At 39.1% G+C, this 14,717-nt stretch overlaps 1 protein-coding gene across 1 annotated transcript in view; it reads left to right on the top strand.

Moving 5' to 3' along the window:
- The window catches only part of LOC110456234 (origin recognition complex subunit 4-like), a 28,354-nt gene that overhangs the window by 5,700 nt on the left and 7,937 nt on the right, over nucleotides 1-14,717 (top strand). Inside the window, exons 2-7 of the mRNA XM_021506839.1 lie at nucleotides 2,674-2,975; nucleotides 4,937-5,027; nucleotides 6,202-6,277; nucleotides 6,801-6,886; nucleotides 7,899-7,947; nucleotides 12,517-12,665. Coding sequence (XP_021362514.1) covers nucleotides 2,821-2,975; nucleotides 4,937-5,027; nucleotides 6,202-6,277; nucleotides 6,801-6,886; nucleotides 7,899-7,947; nucleotides 12,517-12,665 — 606 coding nt within the window. The 5' untranslated portion in view covers nucleotides 2,674-2,820. The remainder of the gene's footprint in view (nucleotides 1-2,673; nucleotides 2,976-4,936; nucleotides 5,028-6,201; nucleotides 6,278-6,800; nucleotides 6,887-7,898; nucleotides 7,948-12,516; nucleotides 12,666-14,717) is intronic.

The raw sequence follows: 14,717 nt of genomic DNA, 5'->3' as shown, positions 1-14,717 counted from the left end.
AGCATTGATACAGAGCCTACAAGCATTGATACAGAGCCTACAAGCATTGATACAGAGCCTACGAGCATTAAAAACAGAGCCTACAAGCATTGATACAGAGCCTATGAGCATTGATACAGAGCCTACAAGTATTGATACAGTGCCTATAACCATTTATACAGAGCCTACGAGCATTGATACAGAGCCTATGAGCATTGATACAGAGCCTACAAGTATTGATACAGAGCCTATGAGCATTGATACAGAGCCTTCAAGTATTGATACAGTGCCTACAACCATTGCTACAGAGCCTACGAGCATTGATACAGAGCCTATGAGCATTGATCTAAAGCCTACAAGCATTGCAATAAAGCCTCACAGCATTGAGACAGAGCATATGAGCATTGATACAGAGCCTACAAGTAGTGATACAGAGCCTGCGAGCATTGATACAGAGCCTACGAGCATTGATACAGAGCCTACAAGTATTGATACAGAGCCTACAAGCATTGATGCAGGCCTACAAGCATTGATACAGAGCCTACAAGCATTGATACAGAGCCTACAAGCATTGATATCAGAGCCAACGACCATTGATACAGAGCATACGAGCATTGATACAGTGCCTATGAGCATTGATCTAAAGCCTACAAGCATTGCAATAAAGCCTCACAGCATTGAGACAGAGCATATGAGCATTGATACAGAGCCTACAAGTAGTGATACAGAGCCTGCGAGCATTGATACAGAGCCTACGAGCATTGATACAGAGCCTACAAGTATTGATACAGAGCCTACAAGCATTGATGCAGGCCTACAAGCATTGATACAGAGCCTACAAGCATTGATACAGAGCCTACAAGCATTGATAAAGAGCCTACGAGTATTGATACAGAGCCTACAAGCATTGATACAGAGCCTACAAGCATTGATACAGAGCCTACAACCATTGATACAGAGCCTACGAGCATTGATACAGAGCCTATAAACATTGATACAGAGCCTACAAGCATTGATACAGAGCCTACGGGCATTGTTACAGAGCCTACAAGCATTGATACAGAGCCTACGCGCAGTGATACAGAGCTTACAAGCATTGATACAGACCCTACAAGCATTGATACAGAGCCTGCGAGCATTGATACAGAGCCTACGAGCATTGATACAGAGCCTACGAGCATTGAGACAGAGTCTACAAGCATTGATACAGAACCTACAAGCATTGATACAGAGCCTACAAGCATTGATACAGAGCCTACGAGATTTGATACAGAGCCTACGAGCATTGATTCAGAGCCTACAAGCATTGAAACAGAGCCTACAAGTATTAATACAGAGCCTACAAGTATTAATACAGAGCCGACGACCATTGATACAGAGCCTACTCTTTAAGAAGTTATTTTATCATAAAAACACTTAAGTTTGAGAGCCACTATTTACATGTTTGGCTCTTTATGCTGAAGAACAAAGTTTTAGGGCCTGTAAGTGCTTTATGATGTCCTATAAACATCTCTTTCCATCATAATGAATAAGCAGCTGGTGACTGACAAGAAAATACCTGTATTGCAGATTGGTTGAAATGTTATATGGTATATAGTATTGGACTGTTCTACATATGCTCATACCATGGTGCTGTCATCAAATACTTTGATTACACTGGTAGTACTGCACACCTCCAGCTTACACTGGTAGTACTGCACACCTCTAGCCTACACTGGTAGTACTGCACACCTACAGCCTACACTGGAAGTACTGCACACCTCCAGCTTACCCTGGTAGTACTGCACACCTCCAGCGTACACTGGTAGTACTGCACACCTCAAGCTTACACTGGTAGTACTGCACTCCTCCAGCTTACACTGGTAGTACTGCTCTCCTCCAGCTTACACTGGTAGTACTTCACGCCTCCAGCTTACACTGGTAGTACTGCTCACCTCCAGCTTACACTGGTGGTACTGCACACCTCCAGATTACACTGGCAGGACAGCACACCTCTTGCTTACACTGGTAGTACTGCACAACTCCAGCTTACACTGGTAGTACTGCCCCCCTCCAGCTTACACTGGTAGTACTTCACATCTCCAGCTTACACTGGTAGTACTTCACGCCTCCAGCTTACACTGGTAGTCCTGCACACCTCCAGCTTACACTGATAGTTCTGCACACCTCCAGCTTACACTGGGAGTACGGGACACCTCCAGCTTACACTGGTAGGACTGCACACCTCCAGCTTACACTGGCAGTACTGCACACCTCCAGCTTACCCTGGTAGTACTGCAAACCTACAGCTTACACTGGTAGTACTGCACACCTCCCGCTTACACTGGTAGTACTGCACAACTCCAGCTTACACTGGTAGTACTTCACGCCTCCAGCTTACACTGGTAGTCCTGCACACCTCCAGCTTACACTGGTAGTACTGCACACCTCCAGCTTCAACACTTGTTGGAGACTGACTTTTCTGCAGTCATAACAAAAACAATTGATATATTTGCATGCAAAGTGGTGTAATTTTGTATAACTCGTAAGCCCAATGCCCAGGGATAGTAGAGTTTATGTCAGAACAAGGAAAAATCTTCATTATTTATGAAAATTTACATTTGTAAGTTGGTAAAATTTCAAAAAAATAGCGACAAGTACCTGAAATATGAAATTGTACACCATGTAAAGAAAATTTCTTTGTTTTAATTTCAGATTTCTAAAATGTGAAAACAACATGAAAAGATCAAGTACAAAGACTTGATATTATATTGTTTGCGTTAAATAGAGAAGCTAAAGATAGCTTTTAACACTAGATGAAAAAGGCTCAACTTCAGTTCAAATTTTATTAACCTCGAAAAAATGAAACAGAAGCAAATGAAATCAAAAAAGAGCACAGTTTCTGGAGATTCTTTAATGGAACAGCTACCCCTCCAAAAGACATGTGATCTGCTGCGACACCGAGTATCCCAGTTGTCCACCCCCCCACAAATCCATGGATATGACCAAGAAAGAAGGTATGAAAGCTACAGTGAAAAATATGAATTATTGTAAAGTTTGTGTAGGTTGTGTTGAGATAGTGTAAAAACTGTAAAAGAAGCATTCAGAAATCAATTTGTTCATGTTGTATCACCAGAAAGCAGATATTTTGCTAGTCACTCAATTCATCTGGATAAGTACATGTTATTGAATTAACCTTCAGTACAGAAAGGCTGGGCCAAGTAGGGTGAATAGTCATAGTGCAATAACCCTTTCACCCCTATGTAACTTTAATGAACTCTACCGTGTATTGATCTGGATAAGTCCATTATGGTATACAGTGGTGAAAGAGTTACACAACTTAACCTCTGGAACTTAAAGATGAATGTCAAGCATTTTTAGTTGAAAGTATTCTCAGGTGGTGGGAATTGAAAGAAATTGTACATGTGGAGGGCTGACCTCCAGTTAGTTAATGAGGGGCAGGGCCAAACAAAGGAAATTGCTTTAATTAGGAGAATCCTTAGGAGGATTCTCCTAAATGGACCAAAGTATGGATATCAACCGTCTTGGTTGGAAGCATCCTCATGATCAGGTGGTGATACCAAAAGTTTAAACAGAGTTGCTGACCATGGCCTGCAATGGTGCTGAGGGGCATTAAAAAAAAAAGTAAAAACTATAACTTTATAAGGTACATGTATAACTATTATATACATTCACTTTCTGCGTACAATGAGATGAGTATGGATATGGTACCAGGATTTGCTTTGGCCCTGGGGACTTAAAATCAATGCATAAGATCATATTTGCCCTATGGTCTGGCCATGGTCTGTTCCTGGGGACTTGTGTTTTGGTTTTTAGCCCACCATCATCTGATGGTGGGCTATTCAAATCACCCTGCATCCGTGGTCCGTCGTCCGTCCGTTGTCCGTCGTCCGTCCGTAAACAATTCTTTGTTATCGCTATTTCACAAGAAGTACCAGAGGGATCTTTCTCAAATTTTATATGCAGGTTCCCCTTGGTCCTTAGCTGTGCAGTGCTACTTTTGATACTGATTGGATAAACAACATGGCCGACAGGCAGCCATCTTGGATTTTGATAGAGAAAGTTTGTTATCGCTATTTCTCGGGAAGTATCAGAGGGATCTTTCTCAAATTTTAAATGTAGGTTCCCCTTGATCCCTCGTTGTGTATGTTATATTTTGAGACTGATCATAAAAACAAAATGGATTAAAAGAAGAACTAAACAGATCTTTCTCATATTGCAATAATCGATTCTATTTCTTTCACATTTAGTACTGTACTAGTAAATATGTGAAATGACAAACTCACTTTGAAGGTTGGCTTTCATACACATCAGTATTAAGTTTAGATCAAAAGTTACCTCCAGGTGCATTTACTGTTAACATGACTCGATCAAACAGCTTAGAGGAAAGAGGAGAAAAGATCGAACTGACAAAGAACTAATGAAGATGGTACAAAGGTGGGCGCCAAGATCCCTCTCGGATCTCTTGTATATATATGTCGTTCCTGGGCATGCATGACCAGACAAACAAACAGCTACCAGGATTGGACAAGGGTCGGACCCACCATTAGAGAAAATTTGTAACATTAATTTATATACACAAGCAATTACTTTTAATGAAAATATTTTGCCATGGTTTATTTAATATCCAGGTGAGAAATATATTGAATTATTCACACAGTGATCTCCCAAAATAGTACCCCTGTTTTTATTTGCCCACTTAACTTTATAGTCAAGGTACTGCTGTTTATCTGAATGATATTTAATTGCTACTATAGGTTTTTCGTTTATAAAAAATATACTTTACTTGCAACTTTTACATTGGTTAGTTTGGTTAACTTTATAGGTAGGTACATAATTGCAATATTTGTATGTAGTGTTGTGCAATGTATATCGGGAGTATAATTAGTTGCCTTATTGATTTATTTTTGCAAACTTGCATGATATCATTCAATTGTTTGTTTCTTTTTGATAACAGACAGCTGCTGGATTTGATAAGAAGAACTGGCACAACAGGTGAAAGTAACTCTGCTCTGTTGATAGGGCCGAGAGGATGTGGCAAATCTATGGTAATAACAAGTACATGTTTATTAGTCCCCCACCGGTTCTCACATGGAACAATACATTTTATATAGGTTTTGCAGTCTGTCCTTCTGAAAAGTTTATCTGGACATTATGAGAAGTTCTTTTTACACAACCAATAAAATTTCTATGTGACGTTTTGATGACTAGTACGATATGTACACTGTCACCTTCATCAAACAAATGACCTGTGGAGCGCATGCACACAAAGATGTAAAATGTGTACGAGTTGTCCATAAAATCGATGTCGATTTCGGCTACGCTGGAAACGTATGTACAATAGTTGTTATATATGTACCAAAATGACTCAATTCAGCTACGCTTTGTTAACACTTGGTCATAGATGTGAGAGAGTCTTTGAGCCCCCCTTGTCTCGATTTAGAACTGTTCTACATACGTTTCCAGCGTAGCCGAAATCGACATCGATTTTGAGGACAACTCGTACACATTTTACACCTTTGTGTGCATACGCTTCATTGGTCATTTGTCTGATGAAGGTGACATTGTACATATCGTACTAGTCTTCGAAACGTCACACTGAAAATTTTATTGGTTGTGTAATAAAAAGAACTTCTCATAATCCATACTTACCAACCTGAAGAAAATGTTTAGATTTATCTGCACATGTCTTACATACTATTTCACCTGTAGTAACCAGATTTGGTATGCAAGTATATCTTGGGATGATGAAGTTCAGAGTTTAAAAAGTAGGTCACTGTGACCTATGGTTTGACCTTTGACCTCAATCTTTGTAAACATTTATCAGAGTCGTATCTTCTATACTATTTTACCTGGAGTAACCATATTTAGTATGCATGTACATCTTCAGATGCGGCAGTATTGAGTACAAAAAATAAGTCGCTGTGACCTATCATTTGACCTTTGACATCAGTAAATAAAGAAATCATTATCAGTGGGGACTGTGGATTGCCTTGCAATACTTTGCCATGTAAAATCAAGAAATTAGGAGTCCATCACACAAAAAAAAGTTATAGATCTTTTTTATTTCAGACAATCCCTTGCTAGGGGATCAGGCATACGGTCATTAAACACTCCAACATCTACTGTACACTTATAAAACACTCAATATTTACTCTAATGCCATGTAATATAACTTCGTTATACAGCGGTAAATTATTCTATACTTATTTTTTTGTTTAGTTGGTAGAGAATGTTGTTGAGGAGTTGATGCTGGACAAGGAGATCAGAGATAACCTTCTCCACGTACGCCTTAATGGTAGGTATTTATAAACTCATGTACAATAGGTTTGTATACATTAAAAGTTATTACCTAAACGTACATTAAAGTTATTATAATATGTATGTAAGGGTTGTAATATGTTGATTAAGTCATTTTATCAGTGTATTTCCTCGTTGCACTGGTAGTGTATATTATATGAATGGTTACTTACTCAAACTGTACTGATATAAATACATATGACTCAGAACTGATTATATGTGTTAAGAAAGTTACTCATTACTGATGATCCTCTAGTCACACTGTGAATCACTGACATTTACAGTAGCAATTATTTATTTGCAAAATCTCAAGGTAACTCATTCACAAATTTCAACTGCAATAATTTAAGATTTGATATATAAATATATATGTATATATTTTGGTGTGTTTTCAAATAGTGATTTGTATGCTAGTGTTAAGGGACAGTATTACATAAATATGTCAATTCCTAAACAAGACACTTTAAATAAACCTGAACAGTTCTGTTGGCAATATTCTAGCTTGAATATGTTAATTACAGGCCTATTACAAACAGATGACAAGATTGCTCTAAAGGAGATCACCAGACAACTACAGCTGGAGAACACAGTGGGCACCAAAGTGTTTGTGAGTGTCTGTTGAGGAGAAAAATCATTATTGATGTAAAATTGATGTCAATATTATCTGATGCAGGAGTAGTAAATATTAAAAAAACTTTGTGGTGATAAACTGCTTAATGTAGAGGAAAAACAGGGATTTAACAAGAATCTTAGGTCAAGATAAAGGTCACTGTTGATTATAGAACATGGTGTATGTACTGTAAAAAGTACATAATATTGCCCTTTCTATTTAAAGCTGCCATTGTTCATTTTGGTGGTAAATGGTACTAAGTGGATATCTTACATTGAATACAGCTATATTACCTTGATCCTAAATCATAGATGGCCACCTCTCAAGGTCAAGGTCACCTACTGAAAATAGAACAGGGAGGGTATGCTGTCAAAAGTACATTATGTACCTCTTCCTGAGCTGTTGGTGTGACTTTTAGTTGTTTGTTTTAATGATAAATTATACTTAATGGATACCTTTTATCAACAAAGCTTTATTGTCTAGATCATAAACTTTAAGATGGTCACACTTCATTGCTGCTGACTATTATATATAGCTACACAGGTACATTTTGGTAAATATGACATACTCTCTGGATCCAATAATCTAACAGTATTTGTTGGATTACATACAAATGTAACACTATACTATTCTGATCATGAAATCCAACAGGATAGCTGTTGCTTCTGTATGGTAATTATGAGGGATACATACGGACAGGCAATCACGACAGGGCACATAGCATGCATGCTGACTGGTCAATGTTGTAGTTTCTGTGTAGTATCATTATATATGTAGCTTTTATTTTTTTTGCATATTATGGCATGCCATTAACTCCTCTTTCAAAAAAATAACATGAGAAAAAAAGTTAATACAGGATTTTTTTTAATTAGAGGTGTGCATGCCAAGACAGGTTTTTGTTCAAACAAACTATTGATTTCATATTTTATGCTTGTAAATACATGTATTATGTCTATAGAATAAGAAATTCCTGTCAATGTTAATGCAAATAAGCCTCATCTTGCTTCAGGGATCCTTTGCAGAGACACTTCAATTTCTACTAGATGCATTGAAGAGTGGTATGTATTCCAAAGGAACAGCAAAGAATAAAGCAATAGTCCTAGTTCTACCTGTCCATACAATGTTGTAGTATATAGAATACAGCAATAGTCCTAGTTCTACCTGTCCGTACAATGTTGTAGTATATAGAATAAAGCAATAGTCTAGTTCTACCTGTCCATACAATGTTGTAGTATATAGAATACAGCAATAGTCCTTGTTCTACCTGTCCATACAATGTTGTAGTATAAAGACTAAAGCAATAGTCCTAGTTCTACCTGTCCATCCAATGTTGTAGTATATAGAATACAGCAATAGTCCTAGTTCTACCTGTCCATACAATGTTGTATTATATAGAATAAAGCAATAGTCCTAGTTCTACCTGTCCATCCAATGTTGTAGTATATAGAATACAGCAATAGTCCTAGTTCTACCTGTCAATAAAATGTTGTCGTATATAGAATAAAGCAATAGTCCTAGTTCTAACTGTCCATACAATGTTGTAGTATATAGAATACAGCAATAGTCCTAGTTCTACCTGTCCATACAATGTTGTAGTATAAAGACTAAAGCAATAGTCCTAGTTCTACCTGTCCATCCAATGTTGTAGTATATAGAATACAGCAATAGTCCTAGTTCTACCTGTCAATAAAATGTTGTCGTATATAGAATAAAGCAATAGTCCTAGTTCTACCTGTCCATCCAATGTTGTAGTATATAGAATACAGCAATAGTCCTAGTTCTACCTGTCCATACAATGTTGTATTATATAGAATAAAGCAATAGTCCTAGTTCTACCTGTTCATACAATGTTGTAGTATATAGAATAAAGCAATAGTCCTAGTTCTACCTGTCCATCCAATGTTGTAGTATATAGAATACAGCAATAGTCCTTGTTCTCCCTGTCCATACAATGTTGTAGTATATAGAATACAGCAATAGTCCTTGTTCTACCTGTCCATACAATGTTGTAGTATATAGAATAAAGCAATAGTCCTAGTTCTAACTGTCCATACAATGTTGTAGTATATAGAATACAGCAATAGTCCTAGTTCTACCTGTCCATACAATGTTGTATTATATAGAATAAAGCAATAGTCCTAGTTCTACCTGCACATACAATGTTGTAGTATATAGAATAAAGCATTAGTCCTAGTTCTACCTGTCCATACAATGTTGTATTATATAGAATAAAGCAATAGTCCTAGTTCTAACTGTCCATACAATGTTGTAGTATATAGAATACAGCAATAGTCCTAGTTCTACCTGTCAATAAAATGTTGTCGTATATAGAATAAAGCAATAGTCCTAGTTCTACCTGCACATACAATGTTGTAGTATATAGAATAAAGCAATAGTCCTAGTTCTAACTGTCCATACAATGTTGTAGTATATAGAATACAGCAATAGTCCTTGTTCTACCTGTCCATACAATGTTGTAGTATAAAGACTAAAGCAATAGTCCTAGTTCTACCTGTCCATCCAATGTTGTAGTATATAGAATACAGCAATAGTCCTAGTTCTACCTGTCCATACAATGTTGTATTATATAGAATAAAGCAATAGTCCTAGTTCTAACTGTCCATACAATGTTGTAGTATATAGAATACAGCAATAGTCCTAGTTCTACCTGTCAATAAAATGTTGTCGTATATAGAATAAAGCAATAGTCCTAGTTCTAACTGTCCATACAATGTTGTAGTATATAGAATACAGCAATAGTCCTAGTTCTACCTGTCAATAAAATGTTGTCGTATATAGAATAAAGCAATAGTCCTAGTTCTACCTGCACATACAATGTTGTAGTATATAGAATAAAGCAATAGTCCTAGTTCTACCTGTTCATACAATGTTGTAGTATATAGAATAAAGCATTAGTCCTAGTTCTACCTGTCCATACAATGTTGTATTATATAGAATAAAGCAATAGTCCTAGTTCTACCTGCACATACAATGTTGTAGTATATAGAATAAAGCATTAGTCCTAGTTCTACCTGTCCATACAATGTTGTATTATATAGAATAAAGCAATAGTCCTAGTTCTAACTGTCCATACAATGTTGTAGTATATAGAATACAGCAATAGTCCTAGTTCTACCTGTCCATACAATGTTGTATTATATAGAATAAAGCAATAGTCCTAGTTCTACCTGTCCATCCAATGTTGTAGTATATAGAATACAGCAATAGTCCTAGTTCTACCTGTCAATAAAATGTTGTCGTATATAGAATAAAGCAATAGTCCTAGTTCTACCTGCACATACAATGTTGTAGTATATAGAATAAAGCAATAGTCCTAGTTCTACCTGTCCATCCAATGTTGTAGTATATAGAATACAGCAATAGTCCTAGTTCTACCTGTCCATACAATGTTGTAGTATAAAGACTAAAGCAATAGTCCTAGTTCTACCTGTCCATACAATGTTGTAGTATAAAGACTAAAGCAATAGTCCTAGTTCTACCTGTCCATACAATGTTGTAGTATAGATCTCATAAGGGATAACGATAGTAGGATCCAAATGGGCACTGGATCCGAACCAACAAATGCTGGTTGGATGGGTATTACTTTAGTAGATAAAAGGGCAAAGAAGTAATAATGACAGTCAGAGAAGGCAAAGGAATCTGTCAAATCTTCTAGGCAATCCACCCGTTTGTAAAGACAGAAACATGAACAATAAGTACACATCACAACATATAAAAAAGAAGTAAACAGTCATTATGAAACAATGCTACAACATAAAATGCATAACAGAAAACCAGTTATCGCTTATGTAATCTGCTGATGTTATAGGATATCCATTCAGCTTACTTGTAGCTGAAGGCTAGTAAAGTAAAGAACTCATCTTGAAAACCTTATTCATGTGAATTAAAAGAAGACAAAAATATGTGTATATTTATGTACATTTTGTGCTTATCAGAAAAATGTATGTCATATGTAGGACTAAACTGTTGATTAATTGATTTAAATTGTGCCCTTAAATTTTGGATTTTGCAAAATTTACATTTATCAATGCATTTTTAGCTCACCTGGCCCGAAGGGCCAAGTGAGCTTATCCCATGGTGCAGCGTCCGGCGTCCGGCGTCCGTCAACTTTTTCCTTTAAAATGCTACTTGTCCTGAATGGCTCAGAGGATTTTGACCAAATTTGGTCAGGAGCATCATTGGCCAAAGGGTTCTCAGTTTTGTATAAACGGAGGGTATAACCCCCCTGGGGGCAGAGGGGCGGGGCCAAATATGGGGAAAATAGGTAAATCTTTAAAAATCTTCTTCTTCTCAACCAATAGAAGGATTTTGACCAAATTTGTCCTAGAGCATCTTTGGACAAAGGAGACTCAAGTTTGTATAAACGGAGGGTGTGGCCTCTTTGGGGGCAGAGGGGCGGGGCCAAATAGGGGAAGTAGAGGATTTTTTCTCTCCTACTATACAAGTGAAGGGATTTAAACCAAATGCAGTCTGAAGCTTGGTCAGGAGCATCATTGGCCAAAGGGTTCTCAGTTTTGTATAAACGGACGGTATAGCCCCCCCTCGGGGCAGAGGGGCGGGGCTAAATAAGGGGAAAAAAGGTAAATCTTTAAAAATGTTCTTCTTCTCAACCAATTGAAGGATTTTGACCAAATTTGTCCTAGAGCATCTTTGGACAAAGAAGACTCAAGTTTGTATAAACGGAGGGTGTGGCCCCTCTGGGGGCGGAGGGGCGGGGCCCAATAGGGGAAATAGAGGATTTTTTTTCTCCTGCTATACAAGTGAAGGGATTTTAACCAAATGCAGTCTGAAGCATGATTAGGGACAAAAGAATCAATTTTGTATAAACTGAGGTGTGTGGGCCTCCTTCTAAGGGCAGATGGGTGGGGCCCATTAGGGGAAATAGAGGAAAACATCAAATATCCTTCTCCTTTTGTACCGATGAAGGGATTTTGACCAAATTTGGTCTGGAGCATCATTGGCCAAAGGGTTCTCAGTTTTGTATGAACGGAGGGTATGGTCCCCCTGGGGGCAGAGGGACGGGGCCAAATAGGGGAAAATAGGTAAATCTTTAAAAATCTTCTCCTCAACCAATTGAAGGATTTTGACCAAATTTGTCCTAGAGCATCTTTGGACAAAGGAGACTCAAGTTTGTATAAACGGAGGGTGTGGGCCTTCTGGCGGCATAGGAGCGGGGCCCAATAGGGGAAATAGAGGATTTTTTTTCTCCTACTATACAAGTGAAGGGATTTAAACCAAATGCAGTCTGAAGCATGCTTAGGGAGAAAAGAATCAATTTTGTTTAAACTGAGGTGTGTGGATTCCCCTTCTTTGGGGCAGATTAGTGGGGCCCATTAGGGGAAATAGAGGAAAACATTAAAGATCCTTCTCCTTCTGTAACGTTGAATGGATTTTAACCTAACCAAACATGTTTTAGAGAATCTTTGGGCAAAGGGAATTGAATATTTTTAAATGGAAGATGCAACTTTGTTACTTGTACTCCTTTGGTAAACCTGAATGGTACTCAGCAGGTTTTAAATTGAAAAATAAAATACCAGGTGAGCTATTAAGGCCCCTGGGCCTCTTGTTAATGATACTGAAAGTGGTACAATCTCCTTCCCTTGTAGGTAGCCACAGTAGTAAGCCTATTCTGTTTGTCCTGGATGAGTTTGACCTGTTTGCCCACCATAAGAACCAGACACTACTGTACAATCTGTTTGATGTTGCACAGTCAGCCCAGGCTCCTGTCTGTGTCCTTGGCCTCACTTGTCGACTGGTACGTTTTAATATCGGCCTCACTTGGTGACTGGTACGCTTTAATGTTTGATGTTGCACAGTCAGCCCAGGCTCCTGTCTGTGTCCTTGGCCTCACTTGTCGACTGGTACGTTTTAATATCGGCCTCACTTGGTGACTGGTACTCTTTAATATCGCCTCACTTGGTGACTGGTACACTTTGATATGGCCTCACTTGGTGACTGGTACATTTTAATATCGGCCTCGCTTGGTGACTGGTACGCTTTAATATCGCCTCACTTGGTGACTAGTACATTTTAATATCGGCCTCACTTGGTGACTGGTAAGCTTTAATATCGCCTCACTTGGTGACTGGTACATTTTAATATCGCCTCACTTGGTGACTGGTACGCTTTAATATCGCCTCACTTGGTGACTGGTACATTTTAATATCGGCCTCACTTTGTGACTGGTACGCTTTAATATCGCCTCACTTGGTGACTAGTACACTTTAATATCGGCCTCACTTGGTGACTGGTACGCTTTAATATCGCCTCACTTGGTGACTGGTACACTTTAATATCGGCCTCACTTGGTGACTGGTACGCTTTAATATCGCCTCACTTGGTGACTGGTACACTTTAATATCGGCCTCACTTGGTGACTGGTACGCTTTAATATCGGCCTCACTTGGTGACTGGTACGCTTTAATATCGGCCTCACTTGGTGACTGGTACGCTTTAATATCGGCCTCACTTGGTGACTGGTACGCTTTAATATCGGCCTCACTTGGTGACTGGTACGCTTTAATATCGGCCTCACTTGGTGACTGGTACGCTTTAATATCGGCCTCACTTGGTGACTGGTACGCTTTAATATCGGCCTCACTTGGTGACTGGTACGCTTTAATATCGGCCTCACTTGGTGACTGGTACGCTTTAATATCGGCCTCACTTGGTGACTGGTACGCTTTAATATCGGCCTCACTTGGTGACTGGTACGCTTTAATATCGGCCTCACTTGGTGACTGGTACGCTTTAATATCGGCCTCACTTGGTGACTGGTACGCTTTAATATCGGCCTCACTTGGTGACTGGTACGCTTTAATATCGGCCTCACTTGGTGACTGGTACGCTTTAATATCGGCCTCACTTGGTGACTGGTACGCTTTAATATCGGCCTCACTTGGTGACTGGTACGCTTTAATATCGGCCTCACTTGGTGACTGGTACGCTTTAATATCGGCCTCACTTGGTGACTGGTACGCTTTAATATCGGCCTCACTTGGTGACTGGTACGCTTTAATATCGGCCTCACTTGGTGACTGGTACGCTTTAATATCGGCCTCACTTGGTGACTGGTACGCTTTAATATCGGCCTCACTTGGTGACTGGTACGCTTTAATATCGGCCTCACTTGGTGACTGGTACGCTTTAATATCGGCCTCACTTGGTGACTGGTACGCTTTAATATCGGCCTCACTTGGTGACTGGTACGCTTTAATATCGGCCTCACTTGGTGACTGGTACGCTTTAATATCGGCCTCACTTGGTGACTGGTACGCTTTAATATCGGCCTCACTTGGTGACTGGTACGCTTTAATATCGGCCTCACTTGGTGACTGGTACGCTTTAATATCGGCCTCACTTGGTGACTGGTACGCTTTAATATCGGCCTCACTTGGTGACTGGTACGCTTTAATATCGGCCTCACTTGGTGACTGGTACGCTTTAATATCGGCCTCACTTGGTGACTGGTACGCTTTAATATCGGCCTCACTTGGTGACTGGTACGCTTTAATATCGGCCTCACTTGGTGACTGGTACGCTTTAATATCGGCCTCACTTGGTGACTGGTACGCTTTAATATCGGCCTCACTTGGTGACTGGTACGCTTTAATATCGGCCTCACTTGGTGACTGGTACGCTTTAATATCGGCCTCACTTGGTGACTGGTACGCTTTAATATCGGCCTCACTTGGTGACTGGTACGCTTTAATATCGGCCTCACTTGGTGACTGGTACGCTTTAATATCGGCCTCACTTGGTGACTGGTACGCTTTAATATCGGCCTCACTTGGTGACTGGTACGCTT

Source organism: Mizuhopecten yessoensis, unplaced genomic scaffold (assembly GCF_002113885.1).
Source record: "Mizuhopecten yessoensis strain PY_sf001 unplaced genomic scaffold, ASM211388v2 scaffold8573, whole genome shotgun sequence".
Lineage (NCBI taxonomy): Eukaryota > Metazoa > Mollusca > Bivalvia > Pectinida > Pectinidae > Mizuhopecten > Mizuhopecten yessoensis.
This window is presented reverse-complemented; position numbering and strand designations above follow the sequence as displayed.